This window comes from Passer domesticus, chromosome 12 (assembly GCF_036417665.1).
Source record: "Passer domesticus isolate bPasDom1 chromosome 12, bPasDom1.hap1, whole genome shotgun sequence".
NCBI lineage: Eukaryota > Metazoa > Chordata > Aves > Passeriformes > Passeridae > Passer > Passer domesticus.
This window is the reverse complement of record NC_087485.1, coordinates 6,397,858-6,414,268: the sequence shown is the minus strand read 5'-3', so window position 1 is coordinate 6,414,268 and position 16,411 is coordinate 6,397,858. Positions and strand designations below refer to the sequence as shown.

At 50.0% G+C, this 16,411-nt stretch overlaps 3 protein-coding genes and 2 non-coding genes across 8 annotated transcripts in view; 2 read left to right on the top strand and 3 right to left on the bottom strand.

Moving 5' to 3' along the window:
- Positions 1-407: 407 nt before the first annotated feature.
- TRNAL-CAG (transfer RNA leucine (anticodon CAG)) lies at positions 408-490 on the top strand. The gene has a single exon. It is a non-coding gene; the product is annotated as a tRNA-Leu (tRNA).
- A 166-nt stretch (positions 491-656) lies between these two features.
- Positions 657-739, bottom strand: TRNAL-CAG (transfer RNA leucine (anticodon CAG)). Its single transcript has one exon. It is a non-coding gene; the product is annotated as a tRNA-Leu (tRNA).
- Positions 740-1,549: 810 nt separating this feature from the next.
- Positions 1,550-4,331, top strand: PLLP (plasmolipin). Its single transcript, XM_064386689.1, has 4 exons — positions 1,550-1,717; positions 2,976-3,149; positions 3,514-3,633; positions 3,710-4,331. The coding sequence occupies exons 1-4, from the start codon at positions 1,604-1,606 to the stop codon at positions 3,821-3,823; spliced, it is 522 nt and encodes a 173-aa protein (XP_064242759.1). The 5' UTR covers positions 1,550-1,603; the 3' UTR covers positions 3,824-4,331.
- Positions 4,332-6,015: 1,684 nt separating this feature from the next.
- Positions 6,016-12,979, bottom strand: ARL2BP (ADP ribosylation factor like GTPase 2 binding protein). The gene is made up of 7 exons (XM_064386691.1): positions 12,918-12,979; positions 12,034-12,151; positions 9,789-9,847; positions 8,785-8,891; positions 8,075-8,160; positions 7,153-7,249; positions 6,016-6,086 (listed from the first exon to the last, which is right to left on the bottom strand). The coding sequence occupies exons 2-7, from the start codon at positions 12,069-12,071 to the stop codon at positions 6,024-6,026; spliced, it is 450 nt and encodes a 149-aa protein (XP_064242761.1). The 5' UTR covers positions 12,072-12,151; positions 12,918-12,979; the 3' UTR covers positions 6,016-6,023.
- A 319-nt stretch (positions 12,980-13,298) lies between these two features.
- RSPRY1 (ring finger and SPRY domain containing 1) overlaps positions 13,299-16,411 on the bottom strand; it is a 35,966-nt gene continuing 32,853 nt past the window's right edge. For all 4 annotated transcript variants that reach the window (XM_064386391.1, XM_064386390.1, XM_064386393.1 and 1 more), the window contains one exon: positions 13,299-15,910. In XM_064386391.1, the coding sequence (XP_064242461.1) occupies positions 15,814-15,910 (97 nt within the window). In that variant the 3' untranslated portion in view covers positions 13,299-15,813. The remainder of the gene's footprint in view (positions 15,911-16,411) is intronic.

Below are 16,411 nucleotides of genomic sequence, written 5' to 3'. Positions count from 1 at the left end.
ATTTGGGCACCATAGTACAAGAAGTATCTAAGGCTGTAACAGAGCATGCAAGGGAGGCTGTGGGGATGGTGAAGGGTCTAGAGGGGAAGCCATGTGAGCTTGTTCAGCCTGGAAAAAGGGATACTGGGGGCAGAGCTCATTGTGGGCTGCAGCTCCCTCGGGAGGGGCAGCAGAGAGGCAACGCTGCTTGCTGCTGTCTGTGACCAGTGATAGAAGCGAGGGAACGGCTGAAGCTGCGCCGGGAGAGGTTTGGGCTGGATGTCAGGAAGAGGTTCTTCTCGCAGAGGGGGTCGGGCTTTGGGGAAAGCGCCCCAGGGCGGTGTCGCAGCCCGCGGAGTGAGCGGGGTCACGGAACGCCTGCACGACGCCCTCAAGGGTAGCACGGGCCGCAGGCTGCGCCCAGCGGTGTCAGGATGGCCGAGCGGTCTAAGGCGCTGCGTTCAGGTCGCAGTCTCCCCTGGAGGCGTGGGTTCGAATCCCACTTCTGACAGCTCGTGTTTTTTGCGTTACATTCTCCTGTAGTTAGTTAGTTAATAGATTTTAATCGATTTTAATTGCCAGCATTTGGTCTGTTTTGTTTGTTTTTTGGTTTTTTTTATTCATGCTCCCGCCCGCCTTCCTCAGCTAAAAGCACCCGCGGGCGGCGCAAAAGTAGCTGTCAGAAGTGGGATTCGAACCCACGCCTCCAGGGGAGACTGCGACCTGAACGCAGCGCCTTAGACCGCTCGGCCATCCTGACTTGCCGCGGCGACTCCCCTTGCAGCCGCGTCCCATCCCAGATCCCAGCCGGGCTGCTGTGTCCGGTCACTGCCGGGACACCCCGGGACAACCTCGGGACAATCCCGGGACACCCCGGGACAGCCTGTACCACTGTCTGCATTAACGAACTGCGTGATCGGGCCCGGGGCGCCCTGGGCACATGACACCAAACTGAGATCAGTGGCTGATAGTCCAGAGGGTCCTGCTGCCGGCCAGAGTGACCCGGACCAGCCCGAGATGCGGGCTGACAGGAATCTCCCGGAGCTGGGGCACTACGCAGATTGCCCAGAGAAGCTGCGGCTGCCCCGTCCCTGGGAGTGTTCAAGGCCGCCTTGGAGCAAGTCCAAGGGCTCGGAGCAACCTGGTCTAGTGGAATGTGTCCCTGCATGGCAGGAGGTTGGAACGACGTGCCTTAAGATCACTTCCAACCCAAATTATTCCAGGATGTAACAAGGAGACGCGCGTCGCCCGGCCCCTGCAGAGGAACAACGTCCGGCACCGGGATGTGCCGGAGGCCACCAAATGTCCCCGGCGAGCACCGAGCCGGACACGGCTGCACGGAAGGTCCCGGTGCCCCGTGCTGCTCCAGGCAGAGCATCGCCGGGACACGGGGAACGGTGCGGCTGTCACGGCGGGGCCGCCCTTTGTCGGCGGTACCCCGGTACGGCGGCACGGCGACACACCGGGAGCGCGGCGCGGCGCCGGGCGGAGGCTCCGGGGGCGGCGGGGCGGGGGCAGCGGCGGGGCTCAGCCCGGCCGCCCGGAGCCGCCCGCGCCCCGCCCGCGGAGGGGCCGTGCCGGGGCCGTGCCGGGCCGTGCCGGGCCGTGCCGGGGCCGGTGCGGCATGGCGGGGCTGCCCGGTGCCGCGCGGGCCCGGAGCGCCTCCCCGGGCTCGCCCCCGGGCCTGGACGGCTCCTTCTTGCTCTCGCCGCTCGGGGGGCTGATGTGCGCCCAGGCCGTGAGTACCGGGGAGGGGGCGCGGCGGACGGGGGAGGGCATCGCCCACTTGGGTGCTTTTCTTCAGGTGGAAACAGCCCCGGCTCTCTTTGGTTGCCGCTCCGACCCCATCTCCGCTAACCCTAGTTAATCCCCAGCCCTAAGACAGTGCAGCCTCCTCTCTCCTCCTTCCCGTCGTAAAGTCGGATTCTTGTCCTCACAGCCCTTGCCGGTTGTAACTCCGCTCGGTGCCGGGTGGTTCCCAGTGCCAGGCACGGGCTGATCCGTGCGGGCATCTCCGCAGGGCACAGCCAATGGGTCGGGGCTGTGTGAAGCCCGGTGACTCCCGGGGAGCTGTGCTGGGGGTGCTCGTGAGGCTCTCTCGCTCCCTGGAACACTCTCAGCTCTCCAGGTTGTCCTCCCAGGCTTTGGCGGCTGCTCTCGGAGGAGCCCAAGGGTCCTTGCAGGGTCAAATCGAGCGGCAGCATCGCTGCCCATTGCTTCAGCATGGGAGGCAACCCCAGCAATCTCCCGCTGGTGCTGTCCCCAGTACACACCAGTGCACGGGGGTGGGTGTTCAGCTGCGTGCTGGGTCTCTTGTGACCCCGCCGCCTGGGAGCCTGCTCGCTCGTCCCCTCTCCTCGGGCAGCCACTGTGAAACAGCTGGCACAGACCTGGCTCCTGGCTCCTGATCCCAGCCCCTGGGCATGGCTGAGCTGGTGGTGACAGAGAAAAGCTCAGGGAAGGGGCTGGGCAGGATGCTGCTGGGGGTGCCTTGTAGGAGCACCTGGAAAGAGATGGAAGCAAGACCAGCAGCCGAGACCTTTCAGCTCTGCAGCGTGTCCCAGCTCTGCAGCCCAGGCCACACTGTTAAACAGACCCTGCTTTGCCCGGCAGCAGCCAGAGCAGGCAGCTCACGCGTGCCACTCCCACTCCTGCAGCAGCCCCCTCTGCATGTTTCTCCCAGCACATATTTTGTGATCACGAGTGTTAGAAATGGACGTGACAGACAAGGAGGCATTGTCGGGGCGGCCGAGCAGCAGGGCGTTGGACGCGGGCAGGACAAAGGCTGTTGTGTTTCCTCCATGACAATGGGCGGTGCGGGCTTACACAGGGGCACAGCGGCTTCCCAAGGAGCCCTTCTCCTGCCCAGTGTGCCGCTGCTTTCCTGCGCTGCGGGGAACTGCTGGTGGTGCTGGTGTGCCTGGGCTTGTGGGCGATGTTCTGTGCTCCTCCTGCAGGAAGCAGCCCCTGAACAGGGTCCCCTTTTCACCCCACAGGTGCTCGGTTTACTGGTGTGGTCTCTCATCGCCGCCACAACGTACCACCTCCATGCAGCGTACGGCTGGGTGATGTTTGTGTCCCTCTTCTTCTGGATACTAACGCTCCTTTTCCTCGTGATTTACCTCCTGCAACTTCATGAGAAGTTCTACATGATCCCCTGGCCCCTTGTGGTGGGTAGCTGAGAGGGAGTGAGGGGGGATCCCAAGAGGGAAACATCTTGGAAAGATAGTCTGGGAAGGCTTCAGTCTCTTCTGGGTGGATGGAGCCAAGTCCCCTGCATTTTGCACAGTGATGTTGTTTCATTCTGCCCTTGAATTGCTTAGAAAATGGTCAAACCAGAAAATCCTGTGTCAGTCCAGAAAGTTACAGCCACCAATGCTGCAGTTGTGGTGTCATCCAAAAACCTCCCAGCACAACCTGGGGAGCATTTAATGGGGAACGGGGAGGAATGTGAACCTGAGCCTTTTGCTCTCACCTCTCCCCACCACGCACGAGCCCGAGCCCAGACCTCAGGAGCTCCTCTTTGTTTCCCAGCTGATGATCCACAACGCCGTGGCCACCGTGCTGTACATCACCGCCTTCGTGGCGTGCGCGGCCGCCGTGCAGCCCACGTCCTGGCGGCAGTGGGACTACAACCGCAGAGCCGCCGCCTCCGTGAGTAGCGCGGGCAGGGGAGGGCCGAGTGCCGGGGCAGCCCCCTGCTCACACGTGGCATGTGCTCCTCTTCCAGTTCTTCGCCTGTGTCACCATGATCGTCTACGGGGTGAGCACCTTCTTCAGCTTCCGCGCCTGGAAAGGGCTCGGCAGCAACGCGGCCACCAGCCAAGTGACCGACCACGCGTAAGGAGCGCACGGCAGAGCCCGGCCACGGGCCACCCTGCACCAGCTTGTGCCAGGCTTGGAGCCTCGTGTGCCACCAGGGCTCGTTCTGGGAGCAGCCTGTGCTGGCAGTGGTGGTCAGCACTGGCTCACGTGGATGCTGCCCTGTGGTTTCTGATGATGCTGCCCACAGCACGACCCCATCGGCATCGCCACGGGGACATGGACTCACTGGGGCTGCAGCTCCTGCTCATCCCCGGGGCTCATCTGGATCCTCACCAGGGCAGCTCCACTGAGGGGGCTCAGCCAGTTTGGCACAGTCCAATACTAAAACTGACTAACCCAAGCCCAGGCTCCCCTCTCTGCTCATTCACAGCTACAGTGTAAGTAATGCAATTAATGGGGTGCAGAAACAGTGGCAGAGCTGGAAGATGAGAAGTGAAGCAAGGGAAGCAGTCATAACTGCTCTTGTATTGATTTCTAACAATTTGAATAGAAATTTTATGCTTTAAATAAAAACATTCCTAAATACAGCACTGGAGTCTGTCATGAGAAAACTTGTTTTGTGAGAAGGCAGCACAGCATGGGGACAGCAGAGATGTCACAGCAGAGGTGGCTGCTCCTTCCCACTCCATGTGGGCTATGGAAGGAACAAGTCCACAGGGTTCACCTCTCATTGCTTTATGCACACACACGCTCAGAGTGTGCAGCCAAGACCACAAGAACACAAATGAGGTGCCAAGGCTTTAATCACTCCCTCTTCCTGGCTCAGCACCACATACTCCTGATTTCACCTAATTAACCAGCAAGTCAATTTTGCCCATTAGCTGCAGGTCATTTTCAGAAATTACAAACAAGTCTGCAAAAGCTCTGGGATCACAGGCAGGATCAGCGCCTCAGGAGAGGGAAGAACCACACTGCTCCCCCGTGCTGCAGACCACAAATTCACCTTTTGGGTGTTTGTCAGAACGAGAAGCGATGCCCAGCCAGGCAGAGCAGCTTTTCCTTTCACACCCTCCTTGTACAAGGTAGTAAAAGCAGATTCAGTGAGTTCCAAAGCTGGTGCATGGTGAGGTACACTGCAAATCTTACTGCATGCTCTGCATGGCAAAAGTTTTGCCAGGCTGTCTGCAGAGGCAGGATCAGGAAATGGAACTGCATTGATGGAAGGTGAGAACTGAAAAGGAACTGGACACATGGCATTGGCCCATGACAGATCTGCCTTTATTTGTCTGTCAGTGAGTAAATGAAGGGTCAAATTTCCACAGTTATGAATATGCAGAGACACATATATATATATGTAACAGGAACAGTAAGAAAATAAAATCAATAAAATCAATAAAAATTAGCATTGGAGGTCACTATTGAATTCCAAAATCTAAACAGAAAATTTACTTACAAACACTGATAAAGGACACGGGTCTCAGCCTTCCAAACTCTGAAATGTTCCAAATTAATTTAGTTAGCATTTCTCCAGATTCAACTGCATCACCAGGCAACTGAGGCTCCAGAATCTACATCTCTCTGGGAAGGATGTGACCAAAGAAATGATGTGCTGCTCCTTCCTATAAAGCAGCTGATGGCTGATCAGCATGAATTCTGCCTTGGCACCTTGTAAAGAACTTCCCTGCACACACTGACTTCTCAGTTAAAGCCACATCCCTGAGAACTGAGCATCTTTTACTGCCTAGGGCCAGGCTGGATGGGATTGTGAGCAACCTGCTCTAGTGGAAGGGGGGTTGGAAATGGATGATTTCCAGTTAAGCAATGGTGCTGCAGGAACAGAAGGAATAAACTGTTCTCTGTGTTCAGCAGAGAAAGGACAAAGAACAAGGAGCTCAAACTGCAGCTCAGGCACTTTATGTCAGAGTGCAAAAGGCTCCCTGCAGCAGCAGCAGGGCACTGCAGAAAACTGCCCAGACAAAGCATGGCAGCTTCTAAGAACATCCTGGCAGACATGTCAGGAGTAGTTTGGGAAGAGCTGGGGAAAGGAAGACTGCCTCTCACGGTCTCTTCCATCCATTTGTACAAAGGTTTAAAAATCCCAGAAAGCTTTGATTTCACCCCCTGGAGAGGGAGCCACCATCCTGGCCCTGCCCCACCGAACACCTCCCTCCTAGTGGAGCCGAGTCCCCGCCCCTCTCTGGGGAATAGCTGCCTTTCACCTCTGCAATTTGAATAGACCCTGCTCAAAATACAACAGAACTCCCTTCAGAATGACTTGTTTAATGGTTTAATGAAGTCACCACTAATGCACTGCTTAAATCCAGACTTCGACCTTCTTTCTCCTAGAAACATAGGAAAAAAAAAATCTGTGACTCCATGATGGTTTGGAATAAGCATTTAAAAAAATGAAACAGGCAATACATTTCCTGCTGCATCAAACCAATTTAAAATTCCATGTTACTGGAGCATCTGTGATTGAGTGTGAACCCAAGAAGATTGTGCAGGAATCCCTGGGGTGAGGGGGCTGTCACCCTGCCAGCTCTGCCCGTGCCAGAGCAGAGCCTTGCTCAGCCCTGCTTGGGAATGCTGTGCTGGTGCCTCAGGGATCTGCTGAAATCTGGCTCCTGTCATTTGCCTCTCAGAGACCCCAGTCTGCACAACCCAACTGAAACTCCTCCTGATGCTGATACACAGATTGACTCTCTTCAGCCTGTCCCCATCTCCACAAAATTCACAGGGATGGGGAAGAGGCAGAGGCATAACACAACTCTTTTGCTCCTTGTCAAACAGGACTGGACCGACACTGGAGAGCACTGATTTTTATTTTGCTAGGAAAAACCTCATCCAAAAATCTTAGCACTTTTGTTTATTTCTCCAGCTGGCACAGAGAGGAGGAGAAAACAAATGAAAGAGGCTTAAAAAGCGAAGACTAGGATTAAAAAAATAAAAGAAGATACTATGGAGTCAGAATGGTCAAGGTGGAAAGGGATCTCTGGAGGTGATCTGGGCCAAACCCCACGCTCAAGCACAGTCACTCAGGACTGTGTCCAGACAACTTCAGAATATCTCCAAGGATGGAGACTCCACAAGCACAGAGACCATCACAGTGAAAAAGTGTTCCCCTCTGGTGATTTGGAAAACAATGTTCACAAATGCAGGAAGTTCACAAAAGCAGGAAAAGCTGCTCCACATGCCAGCTTTATTAATGTTTTCTAGAAATCATTAAATTGCAGTGCAGTTTGAGTTTTAAAAGCCACTCACTGAATTAATTTTTCCTTTGACTCCATTACAGCCTTTGATTAAATACTGTGACCTAGTGTAGAAACTTTTCCTTTGGCACTCTCAGGTGGAGCTACACAAAACCAAGAGCTACTGTGCCACTGAAAATAAACAATGTGATATACTCACAGCTCTGTATTCCAAGAACATTTCTTTGAAAGCCAGAAAGTCTGTAAATGTGAGCAGCAGATCAAATATATCACCTGGCATTTCATCTTTGTGCTGTCTACAGAGAAAAAGAAGTTGGGAAATGAGAAAATTATGTGAGAAGAATTTGTTATTTTTAAAATGGTACAAGGTCAAAAAGGACAAGTAGAATGATATCAGTATTTAAACAAGAATATTATTTCAGGTTATCATATAGCAAAACTGCAGCCAAATATTACTATGCATTATTTCCAATCCAACTACATTGTTACATTTATCTAAATCCAATGAGTATCACATCAGTCCTTGAAAACCTGGCCTGTTATTTAAGAAACATTAAAAATTAACCAAATTCAAATGTTTGAAGATATTCAGTTCCCAATTACACTTGATTTTCTTATTCAAGGGAAAACCAATGACCTTTCAAAAACAAGCACCTCAGGTAGCTGGTAAAGCTAAAATGACCCAATGCAAAAGCTGAACACAACCCAAAATCTGCTCTGGATGCTTCATATGAAAACTGCAATAAAGGAATTCAACCACATAACTGAAACACCACCAGGCTACTGAGGTGCCTGGAAGAGATAAGACACAACCTTTTAAGGGTCTGGCTTCAAAGTGGCAAGAAATACGAAAATCTTCCAGTGCTCTCAGTCTGATTTCTCCTCCTACCACTTCAAACCCAATATATTTCAGCAGGACAATTCAGAAATTTAGAGTAGCAGAACATGCTAGAAGGCAAGAAAAGTGGTCATGCCACTGCCAGCAAGAACACTTCTATTTTAAGTTAAAGTGGAACCATTATCTAAAGGGAGAACAGCGAAAAACCTAAGCTTTAATCTAGATAAAAAGAACTGAGAGGCACACAATCCACTCCTCAACCAAAAGCAAAGCAGAGACTTACTGCAATGACACTGTGAAAGCAACCATATCAAACCCACGAATCCGATCAAGCAACTTCTCTTCAATGTATTTCTCTACTAAAGAGATCTGAAAAAAACCCAGACAAAGCACCCCAGTAAGATCACAACAGATTTCAGAGGCAGATTTCAAACAGCAGCCTTACACTGACACCTTCCTGACACTCTGCATGAGCCTCACTGGGCACAACTGCAGATTCCTCAGTGGGTGTTGCTGGTTCTGTTCTCACAGCCCTGAGGAACAGAGCTGCACATTTTTTGCTGGGGATCTTGGGAAGAACAAACACTGACTATTTGTATCGTCTAACAAATATTTTTCCAACTCATTTAATGGTACTGAATAGCAGACTGGTCTAGTTTCTTGATTATGCTTTGCATGAAGGATGTGATAGAATTATCTAATACAAGAAATAAAACAACTGGAAAAGAAGAAACTTTGTTTGCACAGATGTCAAACACATTATTTACTACAGCAATTGGCTAAATTTCTATGCAAGGGAGCTACACAACTTCCAAAAATACCTCTAGAAAATTTTGTGTGAAACAATGAGAAAGGAATCTAAAGCTTCAGAAAAAAACTTTTTTGCTCACAGATCAAGGCTGTGCTTCTGAAGGAGACAGGAACATGTTGGGATCTGCTCCATGAAAGCCCAGTATTTTCAAAAAATAAGAAAAATGGAAAAAGGTATCTTACATATTCATTAAAAATGTCTGTATAGATGAGCTTGTTTTCTTCTGAGTCATCAAACTCCTGGTAGTGCTTCTCCAAAAAATTCCTCTGTATTAACTGGAAGTCATCATCTGGGCCATAACAGAAATGCAGCACAGAGTTAGGAGTTTAGTCATCCTTTCTGTAACACAAACCCCACATTCACTGGTCCTCTGCTTCCCTGCTGTGACCACAGAGCCCTGCACACGTGCACAGTTCATCACATCAGCACCACAGCTGCTGCCAAACCACCACTTCTGACCCATCTGTGAGAGGACAGAGGCTGATGGTGAAATATTACCAAAACAGTCCTCCTGCTCTACATTTATTAATAGTTATTTATTCTCAACCTCTTTTTGCTCTGGCTCTAAAGTCAGCAAAACATCTGTATTTTTTAAGTGAATACCTCTTCCCTACAGTCTTTAAGGCCCCTTCCAACCCAAACCATTTTGTGATTCTCTGACCATCTTTGTGCTTCAGAGCTGCATACACAGAAATAAGGTGCCCCATTCTCACAGCTTTCAGTCCTGGAATAGAACCAAGCCCCAGCCTGCAGCTCAGGCATTTTATATCAGAGTGCAAAAGGCTCCCTGCAGCAGCAGGACACTGCAGAAAACTGCCCAGACAAAGCATGGCAGCTTCCAAGAACATCCTGACAGATGTGTCAGCTGGGCAGAGCTGGGGAAGGGAAGGCTGCCTCTCACAGTCTCTTCCAAAAAAACCCCAGAAAGCTTTGATTTCTCTGTGAGATGCACAAGCATCTTTACTGTTTCTCTAAGAAGCAGTGTACTGAAGTGCTGTGGAGCATAATGTTCAAGAGCCACAAGCACACAGAAGAATTTGATGTATATTTTTACTACAGTACCAGGTAAGGAAGGAAGGAAAGCCTCCTGAAGCAGGCAAGGGCTCTCTATGTGGGGTAATTAACAGAAGAGCAGCTGACATGTTTTGCAGCCCTGTTGTTATCTGTAGCTACTTGCAAACCTTACCCATTATGATATCCTCCAGATAACCAACAACTGCATCAAACTCATCAGAAGTGGTGGAGCTGAAAGCAAAGAAAAAAAAATATATTTTCACCACAGCAGAAATTAAAGTTAAAATTAAAAAGTGTCAATAAAAGCCTAAGTACAAATAAACAAATAAACCCAGTAATTACAAGATAACTGAAAAACTCCTAGTTTCAACCTAGAAAAGAATCCATGGCTCTGACGAGAAGATTGCTCCATGGAGAATCTCACCAGGCCTCTACTCTACTTCCTCCCAGTAAGGTGCCTAATTGCAAGAAAGAATAAATGTTGTTTTACTGGCATTACTGTCAAGGTAATTCTAGTTCTGGTGCAAAAGAATGTAAAGAGTGTAATTAGAACAGCAAATGAAACCTTTTCCAACCCACAAATCCCAGCTGCTACCAATTTCCCTTCTCTTTCCTGCACATGGTGATCACAGAACTGTAGACACTCTAGAGAATATTTTGAAATATTTGGTCTTGTGGAACAACTTAAACTGAATGTATACACAAGTATTACATAACTGAAGAAACTTAAATACTTTTCTTATGCAGGAAACATCCTTATATGATCTAAATAAATGGGATAATCTCCTAAAGTTATTCTATCATGAGCAAATATTAAACAGCACTATGGATCTGAATTGATCCAGAGAAGAAATGCCAGAATCAGGAGTCTGGCTCTATTATTGTGCAATTTGTTCAGACACAGTAAATAGTCCACAAGATGTTTTTGGCATTCACAGCTCATCTTTAGTGGGAGATGAACTCTTCCTAGTTCCTCCAAGGGATGAAAGACAAACATTTCTGACATGTGAGGGAAAGAAGTCTCAAAGAAACAGGGATATTTGTTTTTAAGAAAAAAAAATTGCTTTGATCAGTGAAAGCACCATTTAAATTCAGTTGAATGTCTTTTTCTCATCAGTAAACAGAGCAGCATAGCCCTTCACACTAAGTTTTGAAAATCTCATTAAAGTTACTTTGCCATTAGAGACTACTCCAGTGAAATTAATCCAACAGTAGTTTAGCTGACAGCTTAACCATAACCAGGCTCGCTCTGATCAGGAAAAATTAAGAGATCTTTGATTTAAAAAGGCGTCTGCTCAGCGAGCGATATCCTAGCAACAACGTTGCTGCTGCGGGGAGAGGAGCGGGGCCAGGGCCGGGGACAGCCCGCGAGAGGGCGGCGCAGGACCGGCCCGGGACAGCCCGGGACAGCCCGGGACCGGCCCGGGACCGGCCCGGGACCGGCCCGGGACCGGCCCGGAACAGCCCGGGACAGCCCGGGACCGGCCCGGGACAGCCCGGGACAGCCCGGGACCGGCCCGGGCGGCTCCCCCGGCTCAGCGCTCCCCTCGGCACGCGTGGCTTGCCTGGCCATCATTTCCACTCTTTCCCCCCCTCTAAATAAATGCTACTGCTAGTTGTGCAGCTTATCCTAACAGCAACAGAGAAAGTGTGGATTTAAACCCTGGTTTAAGTCTGTGCAAGTAACGGAATTGATCTGTTCCAGAAGAACGCGATTCCATCTCTTTGTACAACACACGGGCATCCACACACCTACAGAGGCACGAGCTCACCAGCCCTGTGGATTAATTCCCTGTCACCTACCCAGCCTGGGCCAGCACACTGCTCTGCTCAGGCAGCCCTGGCACCGGCCTTTGTTCAGAGTCTGAGGCTGAAAGAGTTAAATCCACGCATGACAGAGGCACAGTCACAGTCCCCTTCTGCCACAACTCCTGGGAGAAGAGTATGGCAGACACCTGTGGGGTGAAGCAGCAGCTCAGCACCTGCCAGTGTGGAATTTGGTTGAGGTCACCTGTGGATGGGCTCAGCTTTAGGAGGAGAACACTCAAACAGAGGAAGAGTCTCCTCTCAGGATCAGTGACAAAAGACAACAAACACTCTTGAAAAGGAGAAATTCTGAATTTAAAATGAACACCAGAAAAAGCAATTTCCAGCCTTTACAAGGCTTGCTCTGATCCCTCAGCAGAGCTACCCAGTGCTACACTGACCACAGTGATATTTAGTTTGACTTCACCTAAACTCTGTACTGATGTAATTCCCTCTTGCAGCTTGGCATTCTGCACCTTTGTTCTCCTAAGAGGCAGAATCTGCTAAACAGTGTGGCATAAATTCATTCGTGTAATTATATTCCTGTCAAGATATTTTAATTAGCAATTAGCTAATTGAAAATCTGACACACGAGAATGCAGCATACTCACGTGGCTACACCCAAACTTTCTCCATCAGATGTCTCCATTGTTCCTGCCTAGCCAGAGTGGAAGAGACAATCTGTATGTTTCAGCTGTAAGTGGTTATTTCTTCTTTTTGACCAAAGTGCTAAAGAATAACATGACTTAGAGTTAATACAAATTCAACTGCTAAACTGACATACATTTCCCGAAGAGCTAATCAGGAGGTAAATTTTAATTCTTAAACACAGGAATTCCAACATCATGCTCTTCCAAAATTATTACTACTGCTTTTCTGTAATAACCCAAATAACCTAGAAACTTTCTCTGCCTATTCAGAGAACAGGCTCAAAACACAACCAGACCCTATAAAGGGGGACACCTCTACACCTTTTCTCCTGAAACATCTCTGACTGACCATTATAGAAATAAAGCCAGGTAAGATAAAGGTGCCGCCCTGCTCCTGTGTGTCCCAGGCCAGGCGTGGAACAGCGATCCCAGGGGCTGTGTCCCGGCTGGACACTCGGCCCAAGGCTGGGAGTGGGCACCGGGGAGAGGGCACGGGGCACACCGGGGACGGGGCACACCGGAGATAGGGCACACAGGGGCACAGGGCACCCTGGGGCCGCTGGCGATAGGAACCCGCCGTGCTTCACCCAGCGCGGGCCCCCGGAGCAGCCCCGGGGCATCACCGCGAGCGCGTCCCTCGCCTGCGCATCCTCGGGCCCGGCCAAGCCCTCCAGCCCTGTCCCTCCCCAGGCACCCAGCGCGCCGCACTCCCTCCCGCTCCTCCAAGGGACCCAGGGCAGCGGCCCATCACCCTCCCTCTCTGCACAAGGCGCCCCGGCGGTGGCAGCCCGCCGTTCCCGGGACTGCAGCCCGGGTCCCGCTCCCGCTCCCGCTCCCGCACCCACCGCCCTCAGGCCGGCGCGCAGCCCCGCCCCTCGGGCCGTCTCCCGGGGAACGCGCTCTTCCGCCCCGCTCGCAGCCAATCACGGCGCGGCTCCGGCCCGCCCGCCCAATCAGAGCGCGGCGGGGGCGGCGCGGGAAGGCGGCGCCGCCGCCATGGCGGGTCGGGGAGCGCGTCCTGCGGCGGGCCGGGCCCTGAGGGGAGACAGGAGACAGCTTTATCTGCTTGTTAATGGCACTGGGAGAGCGGGCTCCCCGCCACAGGAGTGGGCACAGCCCGCTGCTGCTGCAGCCCAGAGATCAGCGCTGTGACCTGGCCCACACGGCACGAGTGTCCCACCCCAGCGCATACACTCGCCTCAGGCGAATAGGAATTGAACAACAAACAGCCTTCAGGATGTTTTTATTGTTGAACGGACAACTTTGCTACAATTCGTCTGCCCCTGTGAGGGCCTGTGGAGTGGCCGCCTGCCGTCCCTGTGCCCGGGGCAGCTCCCTGCTCAGGGAGAATCCAGCTCGACAGGAACCCCCGGCCTGCAGCCCGAGGGTGCAGTCCTTCCCTTCGTGCGAAATGAACAGGACAGTTCTCTGCACCACAGCTCCACCGCTGGCTTCCTCTGCCCAGCACCAGCTGCATGGAAGACGGCCTGGGGCAAAATTTTCCAAAGCATTCACATGTTTTCCCCAAAGAACGCAGGCACTTAGCCCCACGTCCACAAAGGCAGCGAGGCTCTAAGGTCACCTGCACGCCGAGGGGACAGCAGGTGCCTGGAGGCCATTGTGGACTTGGGCCTGACGACCTTAATCTCATACAGCAGTTGATACAAATTAGGAGTCCTAGGCACTTCTGAAAATTTTACCTCAGTTAATCCTGGCCAGGGAAAGCAAAGCCCTGAAATTACTAGACTCTATTAAGGCAGAGTTCAAAATGGTTCTGTCCCACCTCTTCCCTAAAGGATGATTTGTAACTGTACCTTAGGGATAAAAACTCATCATTGCATTTGGAAGCGCTTAGAACTTCATTTCAAAGTGATTCTGAATTTTTAACACCCTTGTGGCAGTGATGGAGCTCACGTTTGCTCACTGAGCATGGAGCTGGAAGGGACTCGGCCCTGACTGAAAACATGGATACAGCAAAACATTGTAAAGTACACTCAGCAAGGAAATGAGATCCCTGTGGCACAGATTTGCCAGTCTGACTTAAACCAGGCAGCCAAGGTGGAAGAAAATCCACATTTTAGCAAAAACATAACCAGCACTCTGCTGCTGGATTCAGTCTACATTTGGACAAAAGTCAACGTGAAAATGATGGACAGAACTTTCCTAATTCACACATCTCCAGATGAAGTTCAGCACCCTTGAGTTAGCAAAGGCAGAAGGTGAAAGGAGTTGCTAGAGAGCTGGGTTCTGGGACCTGTGTGCAGAGCTCTCAGCTCCTGCTGAGGTCTGTAGGAAGCCAGAGTGCTCAGCAGGAAGAAGCAGCCTCAGCTCTGCTTTGCTAGTACTCCATAGTACAATAAAGATAAGAAATGATTTTAAAAATAAGCTACATTGCACCATGAGAATTCACTACAACAGCCTCTGCTGCTGAATCACTGCCAAGAAGTGGGATGGTTTTGGTTTAAGTTGTGTGTGAATTAGTAAAGTTCTACTATACAGACAGATATTTTTAAAAAATCAACCGGAGCAAGACTTGGAAGAGACCGAGTCGTATCCTCAGTTGGTGCAAAACAAGCAGAACCCCACCTATTTTTGTGCTACTTCACTGACACCAGCTGTGAACCCTGATTCCTTGTAGAAACCTAGTAAAAGTCAAGAGCTGCCTACTGAAGTGCATCCTTAACAAACAAACATCACAAATGTGTAATTAAAGTGGAGCAGAGATTCCCACTGTATGATCCCTACAAAAAAATAGGAAGTGTGGCCCCAAACCTGCTCAGAGCAGGACTGACAAGTGGCAAGCAAGGTGCATTTTAAAGGAGTTAAGAATAAGACTGAAATTGCTATCCAAATAACCTTGTTTTAAATAAATGGGTCCAGAAGTCTCCTCTAATATTTTAAGATATATTCACTTTGGAAAAATTGAGCTAACTTTCAAAAACAACACTGATTAAAAAAGATGTTCGATGATACCTTAAAAAATACCCAGAATATCAAATTAATTCCAGTCCAGCATTATAATTAGTTAAGAATACCTCCTGAAAATTATAACCTCACAAAAAAATGTGGGTACCGAAGTTAAAAGTATCAGAAACATTATGTACTTGAAAATACCACTGATCTTTTAACATTTAAAAACAAATCAGAACATTCTTTGGAATCACCAAGTTATTAAAACCTGTGAGTTTCTCTACAGTCTCCACACTGTCTTTTCCAACCAGTCTGTGTACAGATTCAGTCTTTGAGCCGTTTAATACCGGAAAATACAGAGTCTCTGACCAGCAGGAGGCTACATTAAACAGGAAAACATTGGCATTCTCTTTTTAGCACTGACTTCTGCCAAAAATAGAGACTTTCGAGCACAAGACAGCACGGCCCTGTTTTAGGAAATACTTATTTTTCTCTTCTTTTCTAAAATGCATTGTATGTGTACTTCCAGTGCAAATTTTTTCAGCACTTGCGACAGGCGAGAAGGAAAAGGGGAAGAAGAGAGAACTCCCTCTGCTCTTGCTCGGAGGAACCAATAGCCAGAGCTCCTGACTGCTGAAACCAGCTCCCTTTGCTGGCAGCTGGGGAGAGCTTATTAAAGATTTCAGTTTTAGGATAAACAGATTACAGGTTAGCATGAAATCTGGCCGTGGCTATGGTTCTATGTGCATACAGATTGGTTAGAGACGCTTTCCCCTTTCTGTATTGGTTGTAGTTCTTTAAAAACAAGTCTGTGGCATTGCTCCACGTGTGTCATGAAATGTGAGAGATCCGTCTGACTCGGGTTTGTATTTCCTGTCGACACAAAGGGCAGGTCTCCAATTGCAAGGCACACTCCATGCACAGGTCACTGAAGGAGAAGAAAAACCAGTTAAAGCCTGCTTTTACAGCATGAAAAACTGATCAACAACAACAAAATAACACAAGCACTAAGCAGTTTAGCCAGCCTGCCAGAGGCACAGTCAAGTCCCAGAGTGGAGATTAGGCAAGGCAAGTGAGGTGTTGTGGATCCATTTACAGGCTTTGAGAGCAGCTCCTGCTGCTCAGCATCTCCCAGACCTGCAGCTGCTCAGGATCCCACTTCCCTGTGCTCATTAATCCTCACACTCACTCTGCTCTGGAGAGCAGCCCCAGTGCCCTGCAGCAAATTCTCCAATCCAGGCACATCTCTTTTTAACTTTCCAGTGTCTAGACACATGGCAAGACTCCTTCCATGAGTGCTCTAAAACTCTAAGGAATTGGACTTAACTGGATTCATTTCCTAGTAGGCTGCTTTGAGCAGGAAAAGTGCTATTATGGTATAACTCATACTGCTGTCTCATTTTTAGCTTTTAGAGGAATTTGTGACTTG